General features: G+C 30.0%; 1 protein-coding gene across 1 annotated transcript; it reads right to left on the bottom strand.

Moving 5' to 3' along the window:
• Positions 1-2,614: 2,614 nt before the first annotated feature.
• Bcat (Branched chain amino acid transaminase) lies at positions 2,615-18,289 on the bottom strand. Its single transcript, XM_088225738.1, has 7 exons — positions 17,675-18,289; positions 15,363-15,590; positions 9,121-9,330; positions 6,885-7,115; positions 5,706-6,012; positions 3,845-3,999; positions 2,615-2,881 (listed from the first exon to the last, which is right to left on the bottom strand). The coding sequence occupies exons 1-7, from the start codon at positions 17,690-17,692 to the stop codon at positions 2,696-2,698; spliced, it is 1,335 nt and encodes a 444-aa protein (XP_088081864.1). The 5' UTR covers positions 17,693-18,289; the 3' UTR covers positions 2,615-2,695.
• Between the last annotated feature and the right edge of the window lie 299 nt (positions 18,290-18,588).

The following is an 18,588-nucleotide window of genomic DNA, read 5'->3' as shown; positions in this document are numbered from 1 at the left end:
ATTGCGCCGAATGAGGAAGTACATCGCCAGGATGTACTGATTAGTCATACGAATTACGACCAATGGTAGACAGTCTCAATAAATTATTTCATCAAAATAGTCAATCATATAATAAAACTTGAGATGTGAGCGATGAACCAATTATTCAATTCAATAATGGGTTAGTCGTGAAACCCATTCAAGTAGGATTTTAAAATGTATGGGGCATATTAAAAAATAATAATAAGGAATGGTAAATAAGTACATATACAGAAAACACAAATATTCATTTTTAGAATTTATTTAAATAATTAATAAGTAGGTAAACACGACAAGGTAAAATCAAAATTGTTGTCCAGTAGGGCCTCGCTAATCCGGACCCCCGCTTATCCTGTGATCATGGTAATCCAAATGGATTACAGTGATTCAGAAGCAGTGGTAGCATTAATTATTGCTTTAAAACGGGCTGAAGATAACGAATTTGATAGCCACGAAGTTATATTTCTTTGTCAACTAAGAAACTGCACTTTTGAAATGAACTTGGAAAAACATAAGAAGAGTAAGTACTACAGACTTTTTTTAGATAACTACCTAAGCTTCTGTTTTTTAGCTTCTTTTCAAACGCCCAGCCTTCCTACATGTTTATTATTCACTATTGTTAATATTATCGAGGTTGTCTTTTGATAATTTAAGAAATTTCCAAAGTAAAACATATTTATGTTTTATTACTATTAAAGTATTGCAGATTACAATCAAGACGCCTTGTTTTTTTACTGTCCGGATTGTCGAGGCCCTACTGTATTTACATAATGCTGGTAGTTAATCGCCTTTCGATTTTTCCAACAAATTAATATTTATCTAACTAAACTAACAAAAATTTCACAGCACTAATTTATTTACGACAATGCATCTCTTAAATACAATATTAGGATTTTTCTCAAGGAAAAATGGTTAGTTCATCTTTTTGGTTGGTTTTTTAGCAGGTAAATAAAACTATAAAAGTGAACAAAATATAAAAAATACCCAGGCAACAACTCGGCCATCAAAGCTGCCAAACATTATACTATACATATAATCTAATATCTTTCTCTCTGGATATTAGGCTATTCACATATAAAAAATCCTATGATTCTTATAAACTTATTTTACATAAATATACATATTAAATATAAATAAACAAATTTAACAAAAAACATAATTTAATTTAAATACTTTTTGTGAACCGGATTATGGTTCTAAGTAAAAATATTTAACCTTTTTAAAATGTATATTGTAACTCTTGTGTATATTAACTTTAATAACTTTAGTACTAGATGGCGGACCAATTTTCTTCTTCTTCGCAGTTCTGCATCTCTTCCTCCATTGGTATCTATTTTCTGCAGCCCTCTTCAGCTCGACAAATAAGGCGCAGTTTAAATCCTCGCACACTTGCTCCAAATACTCCCATCGGGGGCGCCCTCTGTAATTTGTCCCCTCAGCCATCCCCTCTATTATGTCATACAGGAGACCCTCATGGCGCATAATGTGGCCGATCTATTGGGCTTGCCTCTCTGAGATGGCTTTGATTAGGTGCCTCCCTTCTTCGATTCTGCTGAGAACCTCATTATTAGTGATGTGGTCTCTCCAGGAAATTCCTAATATTTTCTGTAGCACCACATCTCAAAGGCCTCTAGTCTTTTTTTATCTCTTGATAATTACCAATCTACTATTCTTTATTATTTTGAATATTACTTTTGTTTATGATTTTATAAGCAAAAAAATATAGCAAACTCTGATACAGTATAATATGCTAATTATATCTAGTAATATATTATTTGTATTGACTGCCCATTAAAAACAGTAAGTCAATTAAGAAGTTTAAGTTTAAAATACTCAATAACTTTTTTATCTTAAAAATTCATCAAATTAAATATTAGAATTAAATATGAATAAATTAAATTAAATCCCAATAAATCCATATTTACAACATATTCACAAAATAATAAATTCTGAACAACAAAATATATCAATAAATATGGTAAAGGTACCTACTCAATATAATTATTAAATACCTAATTATATTAATTGACCTTAAATTTGATAAGTACCCACTTGTTGCAATAGTCATAATATCATTACAATGGGTCCATGCTCACAAGATCTGTTAGTAAAAATTAGTGTTAGATATTATGTCACCATTCAGGCAAAAGTATGCCATTCGAAGCGTAAAATTATGTTCTTTATGAGGCAAATGTCAAGTTCAGAAAAAACTTGGATAAATCGGAATTATTTGTTTTTCACTGTGTGACTTTCAATAAAATCTCAACAAGCATGATTCATTAAAGGCAGATAGCCTCTTTTGACGGTTTTGGCCGTATTTTTTTAAGTATGGCAGTTTTCTTCCTTAAAACACCATTTTGTTTGTGCTTAGGTACTTAATATGTTGAAAAAATTAGTAAAACATTCAAAGTAATTTTTCTCAGTATAGTCAATAATGCATTTAGAGGGTTTTACCAGTACACCGATGATATGTAACTACTTAATAATAAAATCATGATAACCTCTACAAATGGCGGGTCAACGGATAAGTGGTTAAATCTAGATGTTTCTCATTCAATAATTATTTAAAATAATTACATTGAAAATAGACAACTGATTTACATTATGTTCTGTTCACATATATTTCAATATTTCAACTGAGATTCAAAGATCGATATGTAAATAGAGGTATTAATAATCAAATAGCCCGAGCCCATGAATGTTCCATGTATCCATATTGTATCGCAGTGAGTGTGTCGCGTATTTTTTTATGGACAGCATCAGTAACTTGTAGAGTCGGAATTACGATATCCTCGTCCAAATAATTTATTTTACTAATTGGGCTGACAACACAGGCAGTTCCTGAACCAAACAACTCCAGGAGCTAAAAAAAGAGAAATTAATGAAACATCATATTTCAATAACTGTTTTGATAAATCTTTTTTCCTCAATTTAGAAGTTGAAGAATCATAATATAAAACGGGTTGGTTTTGTTTTGTCATTAATAAAATATTGTTAGATTAATATAATACACTTTTTATTATAAAAGGTTTATAAATTTTAACTCTCAATTTTTTATGCATAAGAAGACAAGTCCTCAGATGCGTTGTGGTGAGCAAGTTGTCAATTTTCTAGGTTGATAATGTCAGTAAATAACACAAATCTAGCGATAAACATTATTGCATTGTGGAAGATGCTAAAATAAATTAATATAAATTTAATACCTATGTATATCAATATAGCATTGCATAATAAATATTAGCAAAGAAATGAACATAATAAATTGTTTACAATCGTGTTGAAACTATTCATTTGTTTTAGAATTACATTAATATTTTTCATAACACTGAAATGAAATGTGGGAAAAGTTACCTGATTAAATCATTTTTATATTAATATTTTTCAGTTTGATAGCCAAGTTATGTTCCATGTGATTGTGTAAAGAAAGGTTTAATAAAACCTTTTAAAAAATACATTGAAAGCCAACTAGGCAAAAATATTAAATTAATGTCATATTTTTGTATTATATTAATAATATTTGTGCATATTTAAATTAGTTTAGATTGCATTGATATTTAATATTTATTTCTCACATATTAAAAATACATGCATTTGATGTGTTTAAGACTTCTTATCATCAATGTAATCTTTTCAACATAATTATTAATCATAATAAATCATAAATATTTGTTTTATAATTTTTCAGATGCAAAAATAAGTTGATTATCAATATGTAAGTACCTCCTTAAGTATGCTTAACTCTTAAGATTACAACGTCACACAATTATATGGAAAAAAAAAAAAAAAAAATTGAGTGGAGAATAAATTCAAGAAAAGAAATACATACTCTATTTTCATTCAAAAGTTTGATGACCCGCCTCATTGTAATTGGTTCTTCAACAACCCTCAAATTTCCCCAGTGATGAGCGAGCTGAAGTATGGAGTGCCTTGTTACACCAGGCAATATGAGACCATTTAGTGGAGGAGTCGATATTGTTTTCTCTAAAATGATTATAAACCATTATTGTTATTATATTATTCCATATAATGCAATGAATCTTATTTTAAAACCAAGTGCTTGTAATAAAAAAAAACAGCAACTTATCAGTCCAGAGTAAAGTAAAATTTGTAAAATGCCAAAAACATATCGATTAATAAAAAAATATTAAAAATTAGACATAAAATTGCATTTCTTAAAAACTTGAGTGCGAAAAAATGAATGATCCGAACGCGTTATAATTTAAAATAAAATAATCTAATCAAAACGGGGTAAAAGTTTGTAATTTCAAAAAATATATTTTCTAAAATAATTAATCTACGTAGCTTATAATGTTGTTATTTAATGTTTATAGTCATGTGTGTTATCATGTTTATTTCTCAATTAGACAGCAAAAGGAAATTGTAATAAATAAATAATTTACTTTAAATTCTCTTTGATAATGAAGCATATTAAATTATGATATGGTTTCATCAGAATTTACATAATACTCACATATAAGGAAATATTAGTTTTTAAATTAAATAAAGTTTTTAAACTTGTTAATTTTTAAGAACGATTTTTTCAACCATTTTATTATTTCATCAAAAATACCAAGTGGTTTAAATAACATTTTTGTAGATTACAAATGTTATAAACCCTTCAAGATTTAATAACAAGGTATCAAGATAACATGAAGGTAACACATTACATTAAATTGAATAATTTTACGGTTATATATTTTTTATGAGTGCATAACATAAATTGCAATTCAAAGTAGTCTCATAATAAACAGATTAATTATAGAACAACATATTGTTTTCTTTATTATGTATAGAAATATTGCAGTGATAATAAAACACATTGTGCTTACTTGGTGTTTCAGAATTCTGAATAATTTTATCATTGAATTGGTAACCAAATAGAAATTGCTAGAACATTTTTATGCTTAGAAAATATGTAAGTACAGATCCAACAAAAAATATTTGAATTTAAAATGAAATAATATCTTTGTTCATTGCTATATACTATGTGTTTAGGAAATGTAGTAGGTATTTCGTATGTAGTAGCTAAGAGTTAGAAATATTGGACCTCTAATTTACTAATTTTCATCTGAGATATTCAAAATCTTTTTTACCGAAGTGTAACAAAATGTTTGAATAACTTATTTTTGCAATATTACATCCTGGTCAATAATTTTTTTGGGAAACATTAGAATACATGTTTGTTCGAAGACAACAAAACACAAAAAAATCGGATTACTAAATAAAACGTATAAAAACAATATATCGTCGTAGTGCCGGCAATATCTGTTAAGTGAAATTTCTTTTTTAAAAGTATTTTTAATTTCTCATCAATGACAATTTTGTTTCATAAATAAAATAAAATTTAGTAATTCTTTTTTTGTTATCTATAAAAAAATCCTTTATCAAAAGGTTCATTGTTTTATTAATCTCCTCAACAATTTTTAAAATGTTACTTAACAGATATTGCTGGTGCAACGATGATATATTCTTTTATGGATAATTCTGACATTTTACTTATTCGAGAAGTTACTCTCTTGGTAATAAATGGAGCTGGTTGTATTTTTTTAAACCTCTCATTGAACAACACGAGATCATTTTGTTTTTTAATGAATGCTTTATTTAATTTTTATGAAAATTGTCTTATGAGGACATTTGCAACCTAGCCTTAAAATTTATTAAGCTTTGAAAACAGACAGAATAATTACCTCCTTTCTCATTTAGAGATATCATAAAAATGTTCATAGTGCCTGCTTCAGTCAACTGATGGTCTTCTCCATAGAGCCACAGAACTTGGTGGAGCCCTTTTTTCATAGCTTTGCTTTGAATGTCAACTGTGGGGGCGTAGTTAGATCCCATCTTGCGGTCTCCTACTCCTCCGGGCCACGCCCGAGTGTATGTTGGGTCGGCTAAAAGAGAAACTCCCCCATCTTCGCCAGCTTTGAAATACGACCCAACCGGACAGAGAATAGCGTATAGCAATGCTGATTCAGAAGACGCTACACCCAGACTTGGCTGCAAGAAAAATTTATTAACAAATTGAATATCCACGAAATTTAAAATCTTGTCTAATGAAGGAGGTTTAAGTTTCAGAACAGTGGAAAAATAAAATGTGATTAACCAGTATTCATTTTTCAGTCTATATTTTATGTTTGACACATTTGCGGAAACTTGTTTCTCATAGGATCCATGCATATGAACACACAAATATCATATCTTTCTTATTTTTCGGAATACAAATATTTCTATGTACCCATATTTTTTAGAAAATTATCGTGGCAAGGCGGTGATGAAAAATTCTGAAAGATTTTATGAGGTGAGCAACAATATTTTTTTAAGTAGAACTTTGCAATATTCCATTCTTCAACAAAAACACCAACTTTCAACAAGGTGACGCTACTGCACATACTGCTTATGTACCTATTAATCTCTCGGTTTAGTGACATCTCAGGAGATGGCCAGGGCCAGCGCAATTGCCTTAAAGATGTGACCTTTTTTTTGGAGCTCCTCAAGTGCATTGTTTACCAAAACCAATCTGTCACCACTACAAAACTAAGAGAAAATATACCGACTCAGGTAACAAGGATTTTGAGCAATCTCTGCCAACGCGTTTTTGATATTATACACAAAAGATTGGAAAAGTGCTTGTATCTTAAAGATCGCCATTTAAAAAAAACTGACATAAAAAAATAAAATCCGCATTCATGAACATGAAATAAAATTAGGAATTATTTAAATAACTTCTCTTTTTCTTTTGCCATAATATTTTAAAGTTTAAAATTTGCCACTGGACACCATGCACATAGCAGATAAATAAATGAATCCATAGTTTTCAGGTGTGGAATAAAAAAACATGGTAAATCAAGTACATAATTTATATAACTTACATCAATTCCTATGAATGTTGGTCGAATATAAAGACTAGATGCTACACTGTGTGGAACCCATTCTTGATCAATTTCTACAAGCCGATTTAAGCATTTGATCATTTCTTCTCCATTGAATGGTGGTAATCCTGTACGAATAGCTGATAAATTCATTCGCTCCATGTTAAGCTCGGGACGAAATACTCGTATTCTATCGTCGACTCCTCTATAAGCTTTCATTCCTTCAAACAGCTGTAAAAACAAATCTTTGACTGAAATATAGATGTACAGTACATAATGTTCAGTTAAAATAAATTGATGCAGGTGAATTTTAAATCTAAAATAATAATTCATATTATATAGTATTTTTTGTAGTTATGCATAAAAGACTAACTTCTTAGCACTAGTCCATAACAACATAATATTTCTGGTAATTATTTTTAAAAAGAACACTGAACACATTTTATTATATAGGGTTGTAGATTTTCACTGTCACTGTTATCAATATGTATCTTTTTTGGGTAATCCCGTGTAAGTTGGATTCGTTCCGACTACTCTTGCTGGAGCCATCTTCAGGGTAAACTGTGTGTTTTATAGAATAAATATGTGTTTATGTACTAGTAATTTGTACAGTTGTCTTTTTCGCACAGTATCGGGGAGGCATCTGCAAGACAGTGACAGGAAAACAATGTTCGAGTACCTATTTATCAAAATTCTCTGTCCTCACAATTTAAGTAAATCGAAAAACAAAAAAATTATTTAATACGCACATATCTAATTTTGGACTAAATGCAATAATTGATATCAAACTTTCGAATGTGTTCATTTAATCTATATGTAAGTATGTGCTCAAATCTAGCAATAGCAAAGTATTGCCGGGTTCAACCCATAGCTTATAAATCACTGACATACTTAAATAACTTAAATCGTTTATGTTTTAAAGAACAGGATTATTTTGATTCAGAAGCATTTATTGAATTATTTTAAATGAGTGTCATGTTTTGTAAGCATTCATTTTGTTTATATTTTATTAATTTTGTTTACATTTTTGGTTGAAAGTATATCAATAAAAAAACTGCAAATATTTAGTTGCTTTGATAAAAAATCTCTAGACTAAGAATTATCTGGGCAAAGTCACTGACTGAGTTATTTACGGAACTGTGACATGCTTTTTAGAGGGCAAACAGTGTATATACAAATAAGCATGGGTAAAATTTTTGTGTTGAACCGGGTTGTGGTCCTGTGGCTAGTGTCGTGGACTCACGGATCAGAGATCTAAGGTTCGAACCCCACTCTACCACAACTTGATCTCCATTTTCTAAAAAATGTACATTTTTGTAAACTTTGTAAATATGCATTTGTACTTATTTTGTTGGATAATTGTAATAAACAAATAAAATGAAAGGTATAAAAATGATGATTTATGTATTTACATGTAGATATTTATTTAATTACAGGTCAATTATGACATCATTGTTTACTCTGGACTATAAAAAAAACCGGTACTTTTATTTGGCAAATGTAAAAAAAAACATTAAATAATCATTTAGTAATTAAGTAAATTATTACAGTTTAATTAATATTTGTTGGCATCGTAGTGCAGTAGTCAGCGCGTTTGCCTACCATAGAAGAGGTCTTGGGTTCAATTCCCGACATGGTTGCCATGAAATATTTATTCAAAAAGGTGTTTTTACACTAGAATATTTCATAGTCCCTGGACTGGTACCTGAAGCTTAAGACTGATCATCTTACCTTAATGTAACAAAAATGATCAAGATACACTGCGATTGGTGTACCAATGCAGTGCCCTATGCACCATTAGGTGCGGAAAGGGAATGATGATGAATTATTGTGCTAATTAATAGAAAGCCGGGTAACAAATTCCACTATCCTGGCAATACTAACAAAATGTCCGCCTTGTTTTATTTAACAATCTGACAGATAGTAAACAATTGAATTCTTAAATAATATTATTTGTGAACACATGAAATGTGATCCCACCCTATTCTTTAATCCCAGCAGTATTTTGACGTGCAAAAATGGCACAACACGGCATAATTGAATTTAAATCGGCAGTTGCATACTAAGCGACGTCTACAGAGTAACTAATGGCCAAAATGTAAAACTACTCATTTATGAGTAGTTTCGACGGCTTCATTTTAATGCGCGTATGTGGTTTCTGGAGTATTATAATTCTATGTTAAACACATTTTTTATACTAATATACAAATTTACATAGTAAATACATATTTTTTACCTCTATTGCATAGTGCAAAACTTTAGCTGCGGGATGCAAGACCAAATTCTCAAATGGTATGATTTCCGGTTTTTGCCAACCCCCGAGCTGTTTGTAAAACTGGATTTTTAGCATGTGATCCGTAAAGAATTTGCCAAACTGTAAATCTCTGACATCTGGTTTAGATTGTAGTTGTTCCGGGGAAGCCAAACGCACGGATACGTCGGAGAACTGTTACATTCACAAATAAAATAAAACAATTATATGATATGTTGTATTAGGTATAAATATATATATATATAATAACTTGAAATATAGTATCTGAAATTATTTTTGTACATAATAATGTAAGTTACAACTGGTACAATACTAATAATAACTAGTAAATACATTACATTACATAATAACATTTTTATAAACTTATTAGAAAATTATGTGACAAGGAAACTTTAACATATTGTGAATTAAAATAATTCAATGGATAGAACCTTTTTTGATAAGATTTTATTTGAATTATTTCACCTACTGAGAAATTTCTCCACATTTATCTCGATTAAAAATCGATTGAAGGGTCAATTTGTCTGTAAAATTAAGATATATTCAAAGCATTAAAAATAATGCTAACTTAAACTGTGTTGCAAGTTATAATTTTGAATAATTTGGCGGGTGTTCTCAACATGATAAAATAAACTTAAATAACAATTCCCATGACAGGAGTTACCTGAGTTGCTTGAAATTATTTCAATGACTAAAAGAAAATACATTTTCTGTAGATATAATATGTATTTTCTTCAGTAAAATTTTATACAGAATATAAAATTATATATTTTCTCTATTCTTTTGCACAAATGAATAACTAACTAGCTTCAGGTATTTCAGGCTTTTAAGTTTATTAGCACCTTCTAGGAAAAGTTATTTGAAATATGCATAACATGTATTTAATTAATACGTACTTAATTTTAAGACAAACAATAAAACAATAGACTTAATATAATACATAGCCACTTAAAATTAATCTTTGACCTGTACTCAGTATTACTATTAACCTTCAATAAAAACCTGAGTTTCCTATCTATTTGCAAAATCTTATCATATGTTTAGAAGGTTTGTAAAGGTTGACATGTACATAAATCTTTTATAAAGACACTATCTAAAAAAAATATCACAAAACAGCGCAAAGAATAAATTCTAAGTAGAATTGATCTGTAAAGATAAGTTAACTTCAATACAGAAGCACAGATAGAAATAAAATAAATACAAAATACGAGTATAAATCATGAGAAAAGAAATAATTTGTATTATACATTAGTAGGTACCTAAATTTTAACATGAATCATTTTATTGGGTTCCTAAAATCTGCAGGTAAGATTAACTTTTATTTTATGCTGATTTGTATAAAAGTATTACAATAAAAATATTCATATTATGATTGAATAATTTATAATATCAATGAAAAGCATGATTAAAATTGACCCTCAGTATTTCTGGTAAAAAATTAGGTCAGTCCAAATTATTTTATCAAAGTTGTCACAACCACCACTAATAACTTTTCATAAAATCTTATCTTTTTAGTTTTTAGAGGATATCTTATTTTTGTCAAGTTTTATCTAATCTACGGAGCAAGTAAATAGAATATTGGCAATGTATGCAGAACGTTTTTTGATAACTGATAAAAACAGCGCAGCGCTATTACGTATAACATGATTTAAAAAATAGTACAATGTATCAGAAGGCTTGTTTATGACGGGACTAAAATCCCAAAGCAAACAATGTGTTAAGAACTACTGCTATGTGTTATTTGTATGAAAAATCTATTTTTATATAATATCTTATCTCGTATATAGTTATTTATTAAATTTTTTGTACATTAGTAAATTGTACATTGGCGGGCTTATTGCCAAATGGCAATTTCCTCCAACCAACCAATAAAATAAAAGATTTATTTATTTACTTGGGTATTATACTTGACACTCAACTTTTTTTTACAATTCATATTGAACATGTTATCAATAAATCCTTAAAACTTCTTGGATTTATTAACAGAAGCACAGCTCACTTCGAAAATATCAATACCCCTAAAACTCTCTTCTGTTCCCTAGTTCGCCCGCACCTAGAGTATTCCTCTGTTATCTGGTCTTCATATTATGATGTTCACATCAAGAATATTGAATCAGTTCAACATCGATTTTTGAGAAAGATAGGCTGGATCCAGAGACCTATATATGTATAATGAGTTAGAAACTACCTTGAATATATCTTCTCTTCTAGACCGTCGAAATAAATCCGACCTTATAGTCCTATTTAAAATTCTCAACTCACTCTTTGATGCGCCTGAACTACTGAGCTCAATAAAATTAAATACCTCAGACAAAACTTACTCTTTCATACCGATAACCATAGAACTAACTATGGTTTTCATTCCCCTATGCCCAGAATTCTTAGGTCTGCCAACAAACATACCAGTCTTGATTTCTTTGATAACAAGTTGTCTTCTTTCAAACGATCACTGAATCAAATTCAATTATAAACATCTCTCTCCCGCTTCCACTCCCACAAAGTCTACTATAAACCATTGAGTCTTTCTAATTTTTTTATAATAATTTTCTATGTATAAATGTGTCCATAAAAATGCCCATTGGGCGTATATATAAATAAATATTTTTTTATAATTTAAGTTCCAAATAGTATTTTTTATTTTATTCAGAAAACATACAGTAATACATATTGAGTATTTAAAACAAAGATTTTCAAACATAAAAAGACCAATTGAGATTTCATTAAATATGTAAATGATATAAACATTAAACGTGACAAAAAATAAATAAATAAAAATCTATGCGAGAAAAGAACGATTTCACAATTAACATTTGGGTTTTTCATGGAGGTTTTTATTGGTAACAAATGAAAATATCGAATCCACACTCCGTGCCATCCATGCACACATATATGAATGCATACATGTACACACATGCATACGCACATCTACATATAAAGCATACACAAACAGATACATAACATGCGATACATATACATAGAAATTCCTGCATCTTATGGTGCTTGAAATAATTTGATATATTTTTAATTATTTAAAAAAAGTCAAAGTAAATTATTTTTGAATTAAGTAAATAATATAATATAGTCAGTCTCACGGTGCAGTAATCAGCGTGTTTGCCTACCATGCAAGAGGTCTTGGGTTCGATTCCTGACATGGTTGACATGAAATATTTAATCAAAAAGATGTTTTACAATAAAACATTTTAAAGTCCCTGGACTGACAAGTGAAGTGTAAGACTGATCATCTTATTTTCATGTGAAAAAAGATAGAGATTCGCTGCGATTGGTGTACCAATGCAGTGTCCTGTGCATCATTAGATGTGGAAAGGGAAGTATGGTGAAATAATATGTATTTTAAATTTTTCAAAATGATTGCTGGTTTTGTATGGAAAAATATTCATTATTTCAATATTTTAAGTAGGGTTTATTTACAAAGAGAATATTTGTTTACATGTACAAATATAAGGCTTTATACTTTGTTTTATAGCTTTTGAGTATTTTTTTTACTACAGGGGAGAAGTGTTTACAAGAGTACTCCCTGAATACATTTTAAATAAATGCAAAATAGTAGAATAAGTGTCAATCCGCCCTAGTTGTATCAAGCCGTTTGGATTTGGACGATTCGTGTTAATTGAGCTTACGTGTTCAATAAACACACACTTGCACACTTCGGAAACGTTTATAAATAGAGCAAATGACTATGTATATGTAGCATCAACTTAAAATAATGTACCTATACTTAACCTATCTATTAACTACGCACACGGAATACGGACACAATCGTTGCAAACTTATGAACTAAATCAGCTAGAGATATAAAAGATACGAATGATACAAAAGATACGAAGATCCGAATAACACGAAGATCCGAATAGCACGAAGATCCATTTAGTTCAGCGCCCTTTTTGTTAGCAAACTGACCGAGATGAAAGAAACATATCTCTAGTTCAATGTTTCTTACCTTGACAGTATGACCAGGTCGTTTGCGAAATACACATGTCTAATCCCAAATAATCAACTCCATGAAGAAATTTTATGTTAAAATGTGCAGTTAGAAATATCCACATTAATACTGAGTCCATTATAATTTTTACAGGTATGTCTAATAAATGAATTTGAGGTATAATTGTTTTTACAATTTTGTATTTAAAAAAGGGAATTTAATCTAGTGAAGTGAAGAGGGCAACGGAAACCAATATTATTTAAATGGTACAGCGAATCGACCATATTATTTAGAATTTAAAAAAAATAAATTAAATCACATTAATTGTTATTTCAAAAATTAAATCACTATTAAGTATAAGATAAAATAAAATGCTAAAGATCTACAAAAACAGAAATAAGTGTATTTGCATATAAATTCCCTTAAATCAATATTATTACTCAATGGGAAAAAGGAATAAAAAGGAAAGCAGAATAGGTTAAGGAAGAGAAAGGAGATGTTTCTTCAGACGTGATTTAAACAGAGATACTGTAGAAACATCTTTGATAGTGGGTGGGAGATGATTCCACACTCAAGCTGCATGGACACTATATGCGTTGGATAAGAAAGATGAATTGTGGATGGGTATTAAGAGGGTGCTTTGAGATTCCCGGTACCCACCCCCATAGACATTGATCAACATTTGTTATCTTAGCCAAGCGGATGTCAACCTACACACCTAGTTTTATTACTGTTATGTTTACTTCTTTTTTAGATTTAACAAACTAAATTACGATTGTGCATTCCGAATTAGAGGTTTGAGGCTTGTTTTCTACCACAACTTGAATCTTATTCAACAATGTTTTAAGTCCAAATGTTTGCAGACAGTCTAGATTTCCTCCCTAGGGAGTTATTCAGATCAAAATTTGTTGCAAAAGAGAGGGAAAACATTTTTGAGAAGAGAAATGGAAGTCATTCCAAATTAGAGGTAGAAGAAATAATAAAATCAAAGTGGTTAATGAATATTGAATTAATTTAAGTTTTTATAATATTACCTTTTTTCAGTATTTATTTTGTTTTTCCCCCTCCTTCTGTATTCATAATAAATTAATGTGAAATCTGTAATTGGTCTTGCTTTTTAAAATAGTTTTCTTGTACCTTGAGTTTGTTAAAAAGACTATATGATTTCCATAATAAATAAATAAAATACATATAATATCTAAGACATAAAGTCAGAGGGCGGTAAAAATAACCAGAGAGCTGAATTACTAAGAGGAATAGGACTAAGTTGGGCTGCCTGCTTCGGAAAACTAAAATATATTTTTGAAAATAAAGAAATCCCTATATGCTTAAAAAGACAAGTCTGTGAATTGTGCATATTGCCGGTGACGACATACGCCAGTAAAAAGTAGCCAGAAATTAAAATGCACCCAACGTTTCATGGAAAGACAGATGCTCGGTGTATGTCTAAGAGACGGAATAAGAAATAAAGAAATAAGGCACCAAACTGGAGTCATGCATATCATAGATCGTGCGAAAATTAAAGTGGCAGTGAGCAGGACACTAAGCGAAGCAAAATGATGGCAGGTGGACACCCAGAAAAATAAATTGGAGACTATAAGCAAACAAAAGAAGTGTTGGAAGCCCACAGAAAAGATGGGTCAATGACATTGCCTCTATAGCCGGTGAAACATGGATGATGAAAGCGGGTGATAGGAAGTAATGGAGACATTTGGAAGAGGCTTTTATCCAGCAGTAGAGAGAACAAGGCTAAAGAAGAAAGCAAGAAGAAGAATATGGAAATCAAGGCATTTACAGGGCTTACGACTTGCAATTGGCTGGTTTAAGTGGCCATTTTATACACTGTGTAACATTTACCATTATGCCTATGTTTAAACATCCACATTTCCTCAACTCTTCCATCTGTTGACTTTTGTGAAGTAAGATCTGAAATCTTTACCATGTGGGTGAGATTCATCCGGCTGAACCAATTTACCTATTAGGCAATGCCTGAAAACAGGTTTCCAATTTTTTACTTATTCTTTTACCAGTTAGTATATTCAACAATGTTTTGAGTCTCATTGTTAAATTAGCCCTGTGAACGCCCAGACTTCCAAATTTCCTTTTTTAAATGCTTTCCCTCTCTGTTGCAACAAATTTAGATTTGAATCCTATTTTTTAGCAGTTATTTATAACTAGGAGTAGAATGATAGCACCAGATTAAAATATTCGGGGATATATAAAGATAGGTATACGAACACAAATATTTAAAAAAAAGCATAAGTACCTTGAATGATTCTTCTTTTATAAGTTGGCGTTGTGCATCGTTTTTGGGAGATAAATCTAAATAAGGTGTAAAGGCAATGTTTGTAGCAGAACGTTTAATATCATCTGTTATTGGTGTGTGATTTTGTGGAATCACTTCTTCTACTTCTTGAACTCGTAATGATGAGCTGCAGAACCTTACAAGTTTCTTCAGTTTGTGCTGATTCTCAAGCACCCTCCTGACTAAAGACTGAAAAACATAACATAAGCATCAGAACCTACTGTAGGCAATCCATTTTTAAATCTTGAGATTCTTCTTCACCAATCGCACTTAAAATATTTATTTGTTTACATTTCCACCCGCTGAATTGAAAAATCACCATAAAAATGACCGATTAGCTCTTGCTTTCGAGATCAATGACTTTTTAGCGTTTAAGTTTTCAATTTGTGAGAGACTACTCATAGACTCCTCCAAGCTTGATTAAAAAGCTGTATAACTTCACAACAGCTATTGTCTTCTTTCTATTCCCGTTGGTAGTCTGCATTTGGGGTGCACTAAAAACGTACGCTGTTTATGTAAATTCATATGTGGGACAGTGGGGATAGGAACTCACATTATATGCGAGCAAGCTGGCCTGCAAGAAATCTTAACTCTGTTGCAAGCTTTTCGTGGACCCAAAATATGTTCTTTTTTCACTCATTCATACAAAGCTGGGTTTAATGAAAAATTTTGTCAAAGATATGAACCAAGGACAGGCCTGACAAATTTCCAAGATTAAGTAATGCAAGAGTATTTTTGTTGAGCCATAAATAGGCCAACTTGTAAAAGATCCTACGTTTGTAGTCTTGGGGGATTAATATAATATTAATATGATATTAAAAATTAAAATGGCATTCTCACTTTTATTATATTATTGTAGTTTTTCCCTCGCTACACTTAGTGAAAGCATTTATAAGGTTGTCAACATAGTTTGAAGTGATTCAACAATGTTTCGAGTATGTCCAAATGTTTGAAGACTAGCTAGATTTCCTCCGTAGGGAGTTTAGTTTAAAGTACTTTAAAAACATAGGCAGAATAGTGAAAGCAGTGTGTAAAGTGACAACTTAAACCAACCAACAACAGGTCGTAGACTTCCATATTCCTCTATATACTTCCATATTCCTCTCTGTGTTGCAATAAATTTACATCTATTTTATATAGTTTAAATAAAAACTATGATTATGTTTGTGATAAGTAACCAAATTGAATTATTATTAATGGAATTTAGAATATTAATTACATGGAAGTAGGTACTTTACGGAGGAAGAAGAATGTTTAAAAATAATTAAAAGTGACAAATTGGAAAATTAATAATATGCTTTGAAAAAAAGAGTGGCACGTTGTATCAAAAATTGATTTAATAAGGAGCCTTTTTGATAGTTTTTTTAAAATAGAAGTTGCTTATTTTTTGCCTTGCTAATGATCATGAATATTAATACCACTAAAACACAAAAATTAAATGGTAAATTAGAATATAACATTTGTAATATTATGAATGAAATTAAATTCCAGAAATATTATGCAAAGAAAAGAAGTATTGTACACACTTCTATTTTCATTATTTTAAATACCTAGATTGATAAAAGATTTGAGAAAATAGCAGCGTCTTACTAACCTCATATGATAAGAAAATAAAATCAGTACTTGGGACTCGTAGTACTAAATCAATCTGAGTAGTAAAGATTCTGTTTTCAAATAGAGTACATAAATATTTATGTGAATCCTTACATAAGAAATGGTTCTCGGGAGATAATTTAAATATTCAGGAATACAGATATTGGCAAATTTATTTTATTCATTATTTCACGTTTTACACAAAACTTTTTAAAAAATATGAATACCTCACTGGGCACAACCCGTGTCGAGGCATTCATTTACATGATTTAATATATGATACTTGTAGGGTCTAAAAAATATATATAAAACACATATAAAATATGTATTTCATGTTCCTATGCAGATAAATGAAATGTATTTGCGTTTTTATTTATTTACTAATGTACATGTATATTGTTTTTAAGTTAATGAAGTGTCAAGCTACTGATAAATACGTAATATAAAAAAATCAGAGGTCAGAAGAATGTATGATATGAATAATTTCTGAACACTTAAAAACATATTGTAATAGATATTAATTATTAGGTGATGTTGATGGTGAATGTATTTCATCATTGGATTAGTATGGCTATTTAAAATGTAACTATATATAATGCGTATCCATGTGAGTAGGTAGCAGATTCACAAAACTGTGTCAATATATTATTAATTAGAAATTCAGAATACATAATACTTACATTACTCCTGATCACCATTTTGGATGCCGTACTTCCAGTAACACAAAAACAATGAAATATGAGAATTTCCAAAAGATTTAAAGTTTAAAAACACTTATAATATCACTATGGTAGGATTAATATATCACGCTGGTCATAGTGTAGTAATATAGGCCTCTTCATTTCCTTCTACGCTAAGATATTTGCAAATACCATACATAAGACACTCAAAGTCATAATGAGGTTTGAATATACATGTGCGATTATAAATTTAAATTATACGAACAGTGAATTCAATACATATAGTGGTCACACACCAATTCAACTGAATTAAGTGGGGGCAGATAAAAATTCATATACGTATATATTACATGGAAAGATATGATGACGTAGGTAGAATCATCATCAAAACATAGAGAAATCCTAGATAAGAAAAATGAGAAAATCAGAGTAACAAAACACAGATTGTGTCTTGAGTAAGCAAAAGAAACAAATAATAATTTACAAACATGTTTCTAATAACGTGATACGGTAAATTCATTTGACTTATCTCTTATACAGTATACTTCTTCTACGGACCGTGAAATAAGCTAAACTAGTATCATAATATTTCATCGCGAGGCTGGAAAGCTAACTGAAAGAATAATATATTTTAAGTATTTATATACACATTTCCTCCTTATCACAGTTGGGTCGAACAAGGGTTAATGGTGCATGTACCTGAGTACTCGTAGAACCATATTAACATACACACTGCAGTGACGGAACCAAATTATTATTTTTCTGTTAAACACAACAATGATTCATTTAAATATTAGATGCTTTCTTTAAATTATACAGCCAGTGTTAGAATCAATGTAATTATGAGTTGTGCAAATTTAATTATGTAAATCTATAAAACACAATCAAGTGAGTATATTTCCCGCTATACTGTT

This window comes from Micrasema longulum, unplaced genomic scaffold (assembly GCF_059751315.1).
Source record: "Micrasema longulum isolate JH-2025_06_02 unplaced genomic scaffold, ASM5975131v1 h1tg000383l, whole genome shotgun sequence".
Classification (NCBI taxonomy): Eukaryota; Metazoa; Arthropoda; class Insecta; order Trichoptera; family Brachycentridae; genus Micrasema; species Micrasema longulum.
Note: the sequence above shows the minus strand (reverse complement) of the source record. Positions and strands in the feature narration are given on the sequence as shown.

What these genes read in the sequence shown, in the direction of transcription:
- Bcat (XM_088225738.1), bottom strand. An exon ending in TAAAAGAAGAATCATTCAAG is followed by an intron (nt 9,331 to 15,362) that starts GTACTTATGCTT and finishes TGAATGTAACAG; the next exon opens with TTCTCCGACGTATCCGTGCG. An exon ending in TTTTGCACTATGCAATAGAG is followed by an intron (nt 7,116 to 9,120) that starts GTAAAAAATATG and finishes TTGTTTTTACAG; the next exon opens with CTGTTTGAAGGAATGAAAGC.